This window comes from Ischnura elegans, chromosome 9 (genome assembly GCF_921293095.1).
Source record: "Ischnura elegans chromosome 9, ioIscEleg1.1, whole genome shotgun sequence".
NCBI classification, from domain to species: Eukaryota; Metazoa; Arthropoda; class Insecta; order Odonata; family Coenagrionidae; genus Ischnura; species Ischnura elegans.
In genome coordinates, this window is record NC_060254.1 from 32,422,018 (window position 1) to 32,428,656 (window position 6,639).

Genomic DNA, 6,639 nt, shown 5'->3' on the forward strand with positions numbered 1-6,639 from the left:
ACTCATCCCTCGCTTTCGCAACGTTAATTTTTTTCGATAGGTCTCTGGCTTTTTCTTATTTGTGACCTAGTATCCTGCTTTCCTTTTCTCCAAAGCAGATTTTTTTATTTCTCTGCGACAATTAATAGATGTTGTGTTTTGTTTTTAGAGTGCGTTGACAGCGAGGGTCATTTTGCTCCTCACGCACGACAATTGATGCGTAATCGAAGAAAAAATATTGTCAGCGAATGAAAAAAAATTCATGCGCGCGCTTTCCCGTTATAAAAGTTCGGTATCTTATGCAGCCCTCATTTTCGTTCAGCGAAAATTACTTTCCTTGGCTCTTTATTCTGTAATGGGGGTCCTTAGAAGTCTCTACCCAAAATTTGTCGCAAGGGGTGCACCGCACATGGTACGTTGATATAGGATTTTCTTGAGATTGAGGAATTATTTTTGGATTGCGGAGAAAGTAATGGAATATACTACGACATGAAGACCAGAATGTTGCACGTGGTTAGATCCGACCCCGCGTCTCGAACCTGTACGTCCTTGCCAATGGTACAGATATGTAGTCACATTGCAGAAAAAAATTGTCTTCGATTTCCTCATTCGAACTGATAGTTCGAATAGGAAATAGGTAGTTCGCAGATAGGTAGTTTCCTTCATCAAATTAAACGAAAGGCGTTGATTGCGATTCGTTACCCACCATTAGTGTATTCATAATATACAAATTATTTGGTTTTAGAAATCCCAGTTTAGACGAATGTTAACGGTCAACTTTAACCTCATTTGAAAAAAGGCAGATTGGCGCCCATGCGATGCGATGTTGATATATGGTCGGCAGTTTGAATTCGACTAAAGTTTTCATAATGCGAACCCTAGATTTTCTTGGATCTCGATGGTCGTGATTTTTTTGTGGATTGCCTTACATCTGATTCATTGCAACCCTTCGTCAAAAATCGTGCGGTTTCTAAAGAATCATCTTTCACTTCCCCAGAGCTTAGAGAATTTTTTAAGTTTAATCCGTTTTACTTAATTTGATTGATATGACTAATAGGATAGTGTAAGGATTAATAAAATATCCCCCAGAAAGCCGTAAAACTCACCACTTTCAACCATTTATCTAAAATTCCGCAATTTATTAATCTCGCACCTACCGCTTATCCTGGTGGGTATACCATACCCCCACACATCCCGGTATTAGATACACCAAAACCCCCCCCCCCCCCCAGCCTTAATTTCTAGCTGCGCCCCTGAACGTTGCTTCCCCGTTCGCCAAATAGATTTCGAACTTGCCATATCTAGAATCGAGCTATTCTTCCTATGCCTGTAGTAAGACGCTTCCTATGCTATTGTTTTCACTCGCAACACCATCAACATTAAGAGTGTCCGATTCCTCTTGCTGAGGAATAGCATTTTCTAAGGAAGTTACCAATTTCCGAAGCGTATTTTCTATTGTAATAATATAATTAATATAATGTGCTTTAACAATTCATTGTCTGCCGAATTGTTTCCGAAGATATAGAATTTTCCGAAGAAGTTCCAATTTCCGGAGGATAGTTTCATGAGTAAATAATATATACATGTATATAATTTAGCAAAAAATTATCATATATATTATTATATGAAATGCTGAAGTAATGAAAATGCTCTAATGTGGACCACAAGATAGGTTTTCGAAAACTAAATGGTGCCCCTCAGGTTGTAGTTTACCGACCCACATTTACGTCACCACGGAACAAATACATATTAAAAATTCCGGCCTCAGGACAGATTGAGAGGGAAGCCGGGCGGGCCTCTGCTTTCACCAAGTCGTTTTTTTTTTATTTACCCGCGCGAGTGCACGGTTTGTAGGTGGGTATCCTTGTACGTTGCTTTTCGCAATTTCCTTCTCATTTGAAGGAAAATTGTTATTTCCGCTAACCACCTTGCAGCCGAAAGTATGTTGTCGACATAAAACTGTCGCTTCTCTTTTTGCAAGTAGCCCATCTCAAACGGTGACTGGTAGAATAAAATCTCAGGTTTCCTGCTGGGCAATTAGACTCCATGCCTGCAGACATTTCTGTGCAGGCATTTCTGCATCGTCCTGAGGGCTGGTTAGGTTGAAAGGGCTAGTTAGTATTGAATCAGGACTGTCAAACCATCTCCATCCCGTTTTGAAGATATTGAAAGCCTCTTTCGTAAGTGTCTGATTGAGGATGCTCACGAAGTAACGGGTGCTTATGTTCTTGGTTTAATAGCCGTGGCCGGTGAAACCAATGTGGACGAAATGGAACTGCGTATTTTGGCTCGAGAACAGTGCAAGCGAACGAGGAAGTTCCAGCTGGCGGGGTGTTAGAGGGGGAAGAGTCTGGGAGAATGGAGTGGGTAGTGGCGGCGGGAGGGGGTTTGTAGGGGAAAGAAGGGGACCCTCAGGGATAGTAGGGGAAGGAGTGAGTTACTTGTTGCGGACGAGCGATCTATCACGTATTCTCGTAGTGAATGATCGTCTTATCGTGCGTCAAAAAATAACCGCGCATCGAGCAGCGTTCACTTAGACCCGAAGTCACTATTCGCTTAAAGACTGCGATTTTTGAAAGGGGAAAATTAAGTTGTTACGAAATAAAATTTTCATGATTCAGCCATTCTCTCGAAAAATTTGAGTAAAACCACGAAATTTGCAGCCAATTTTTTATGAGTCTGTGACGTCATGAGAATTCGGGTTTCCAAAACAACCCACGTCTCAAATGCACCCCTCTTTTGTGAACCCCCCAAATTGCACCCTATTCAAGAAAGACCCCTCGGAATGAATCCCAGCGAAATACAACCCCTCAAAATGATTCCCATCCCCGGAATACAACCTTTTCAAACACAACCATCCCTGAAATTATACCCTCTCAGAAAGACTCCCCTCCCCATTTCCCAAACTGTTTTCTGGCTACAAACTAGCAGATTGCTATGTTGCATGGAGCGTTTTCCTGTAGGCATGTGTAGTGTAAAAAAACCGGCGAACCCATATTCTAAAAATTTCTAAATATTCCAAAATATATAGTAAATACAAGGATGATATCCAAGGGGATGAGTGTACCGATACCTCTTCTCATGTAAAGTTGTTATTTTCATGTAATAAAATGCCTTCCGAGAGTCAGGGCCACCATCTTTCTATCATATTTGTGGATATTCCATACCATGTTGAATTAAAGCTATATATAATTCATATTCATTATGTCCGCTCACACTTATTAAATATTATGTTGCATATGTTTTTTCGTGGATGACCCCCTCCCAATTAGGTGTTAGTAGCATTTGATGTGCTAAGTGCAAGGTATATGTGATTAAATGTAACTGCCTATTAAGTTTGAGTGGGTAAGGGTATCACTAGGATTTACATAAGACTGTCATCAGGGGGTTTGTTAGGGAAGTCAGGACAATGTATTTGATGCTGTCTTGCTAATTGAGAGTTAAACATATATACTCAAGTTAAATGTTTCGTGGCTACTCTCATAATAGTTTGAATGCAGAATTTTAATGCTTCATAATTATGAGGCTGTTTAATAAGTAATGTGTCTGATGTTAAATTGATTCATTGGAGTCATAAAATATATTTTATGTCAGAAAATGTGTCACTCATTACAGAAATATTTATTGAATATTGGTTGTGAAGCCTGTGTTTAAAGTTCACGTTGATTTATTATTTTAATTTCATTTGTTTTAGCTCATGAGGATACAATGGAAGAAAGAATGCAATGGAAAGCCCTCATCCCCCTCATGCTACCTCCACCTCTGGCAGAGCCTGGAAGTAAAAGCCGAGAAAAAGATGTGCAGTATGCCCGTGAGAAAGTTGTTCTACAATCTCTTTACTTCCACAGGGAAATGTAAGTATATAGCTGTAGATTCATACATATGTGATGTGTTGTCTGAATATTCATTGCTAGACTTTTTACATTACAATAATAACCAATGTGCTAGTTTTGAATCTCTTTGGAAATGGTGTTGGTATTTTCAATACCTATCATGAGAAATAATTTACCTAATCGTGCCATTGAATTTATAACCTTTGGGTTCACCAGAGATTGTTATGGTTCAATGTTAAGTTACTTTATATCCATTTAATCGATCGATGAAAAATAATTGAGAATTTTACTGCTCTAATTAGGGTGCTATAATATGTGCAGTTAAGAAAATTGGTGGTGGTCGATGCTTGTTGAAATTATATTTTTCCCTTCTTTTTCGTACCAGGATTCCTGATTCAGCATCAGAGCCAGATAATGAAAATCACCCCACAACTGACCCAAAAATAATACCTCTCAATGATGCATCAGGGAATCCAGATAGTATAAATGACTTCCAATCAACACCATGGCCTGAGCCTAAATCAATTCAGCCTCCGATGCCTGTTGGTCCACCAATGATGGGCTCCTCTGGCCCCTCTGGAGGTGGTCCCTTGATGGGTGGGATGCCGGATGTTAATGATCCCAACTTCATGGCTCAACATTCTCATCCCCACATGGTTCAAGGTCATCCCATGATTGGAGGTGGGATGCCAGTACCATTTGCTGGTGGAATGCATCCTAACCAAATGGGAGGACATGGAATGCATGGCTATAATGCTGCCATGGGTGGAGCAGCTATGGCCGGTGCACAAATGGGTACCATGGATAATAACATGCATCAGCGTGCACCTCATGTGATGATGACTGGTCCTCGGCCCATGATGCATCAGCAAAATGCTCAGCCAATCCAAATGACTGGAATGATGAATCCTGGTATCCAGGGTGTTACCAGTTCTGGTGGAGACTGGAGGGTGAGTGTGCTCTTTTGGAACTTGCTTTGAAAAATGAGAGAAGTATCCGTAAAGTTTCATACTCCTATCAAAATTTTAGTCTTTCTCCATCATTTTATCTTCATTTGAAAAATGCTCTTTCATTTTTGGTCTTTACTTGTTTAGTTAAAAGTTATCAAATTTAGAGGAACTAGGTCAAAATGAAACTTAGGTAAGAACTGGAATGCTTTTGTTGATTTTGAATCAACTGCTCTCAATTATTCAATGCCCTCAATTTCTTCCTCCTATGTGCATTATGCAATCCAAAACTTTTGCTTGGATGCATTGAGCTATCTCGTCATAATTGCTTGTTCTGTCAAACAAAGAGGAATATAGTCATTAACTCATTAATTTGCAGAAATCCAAAAAAGTGTACTCATTAATGTACAGTTTGAATCTCTTTTAATTACTCTAATTAATGTTTTTATTCAAACCAAAAATCATAGCACTTATCATGGATTTTAGTGTAAATGTGGTATCCTTATGCCAATATTTACCGATTTAAGAATTTTCACTTGGTTTAGTGCATTATATTTCTCAGTGTATAATTCTGTCAGTTTTAACATTAGAATTTCAATTGAAAATTGCAGAGAGTCAGATTAAACCGAAATGGACTCGTCTATGTTATATATTTTTATTTAAATGTTACTTTGTATATTCATAAAAATATTGCCAATACTGTCGGTTGACTACAATTTATTGTGTTGGAGTTCTGGAAAATAAGTCAAAGGATTGAGTAGAGATATGTACCAAAGAGTGGGCCCAATTCCTCGGTAAACTAGGTTGCAAAGGGTGTGGCATGCCTGAGTTTTATAGCTTGGGTCGAGGTCACTTCTCATCCCCTCCATCAGATAATGCTGATGTTCATTCTTTTTTGTCGGAAAAACTTTGTTGGCTGTAGCCGACATTCGTTTGTTTGCTTGGTAAAATCTGCATCTGATAGAGCTGATGATATGTAGCAGCATTAGGATTTGTCATTGTTCCTTTCATTTGTTTATTCGAATGCGTGCATACTTCAACACATTTAAGGAGAAATCCTATGCTATATATTCCTATATAATCCTATACTACTATATTCAAAAGACTATTCACTCATTTATAATTTATTTTATTTATTTCACAGACTGCTGATGGTAAGGTTGTTCCTGTTGAAGATTCGCAGCCCATGGTTATGTATCCTCAAGGTGGTGTTGCGGAAGTTGGAATGGGAGGAAATAATGGTCCACAAGTTGAAGGTGAAGTGAATGCTGGGTATGAGATGGAGTATGGTGCACAGTACCAGGAAGGAATGGAGGAGGCATCTGGTGGGGTAGGACCAGGATACATGATGCCACCAATGAACTATGCTGGTGGTGCTAACAATAATGTAAGACCTCCTCATGGTGGGGCTATGTATGGCCATCCTCCTATGTTCCGGGGAGGAAGTGGCTCTAGGGGTGGACGAGGTGGCCCTGCACCCCGCGGTGGACCATGGTTCAGGCCCAATGGACCCCCACGAGGGAGAGGAGGGGGCGGAGGAAACTGGGAAATGAGAGGAGGTAAATGAAAGCTATTGCAACAGCAAAAACTATACTATATAAGTGAATGTATTAATAAGATTTATGTGGCATTTTCACTGATGCTGAATATTAAATTGTTTTTATAATTATTATACACATCTATATTTGATTTATGTAATAGTTATAAAAACAGATTTAATATTCAGCATCAGTAAAAGTCACGAAGAATCAAGTGAAGGATTAGTTGATAGGAATCTTTTAAAATAGTTTTGGTATAATATTAACTTCATGCAATAGGGTGCCTTTTTTCTGACAAAAAAAACTAGAAATAGCTTTTACTTCACTGTAAATAATTTGGCC

The 6,639-nt window shown here is 39.1% G+C and overlaps 1 protein-coding gene across 2 annotated transcripts in view; it reads left to right on the forward strand.

The window, feature by feature from the left end:
- LOC124165266 (serine/threonine-protein phosphatase 1 regulatory subunit 10-like) overlaps positions 1-6,639 on the forward strand; it is a 49,305-nt gene that overhangs the window by 41,456 nt on the left and 1,210 nt on the right. For both annotated transcript variants that reach the window (XM_046542597.1, XM_046542598.1), the window contains exons 10-12: positions 3,674-3,833; positions 4,198-4,762; positions 5,904-6,318. In XM_046542597.1, the coding sequence (XP_046398553.1) occupies positions 3,674-3,833; positions 4,198-4,762; positions 5,904-6,318 (1,140 nt within the window). The remainder of the gene's footprint in view (positions 1-3,673; positions 3,834-4,197; positions 4,763-5,903; positions 6,319-6,639) is intronic.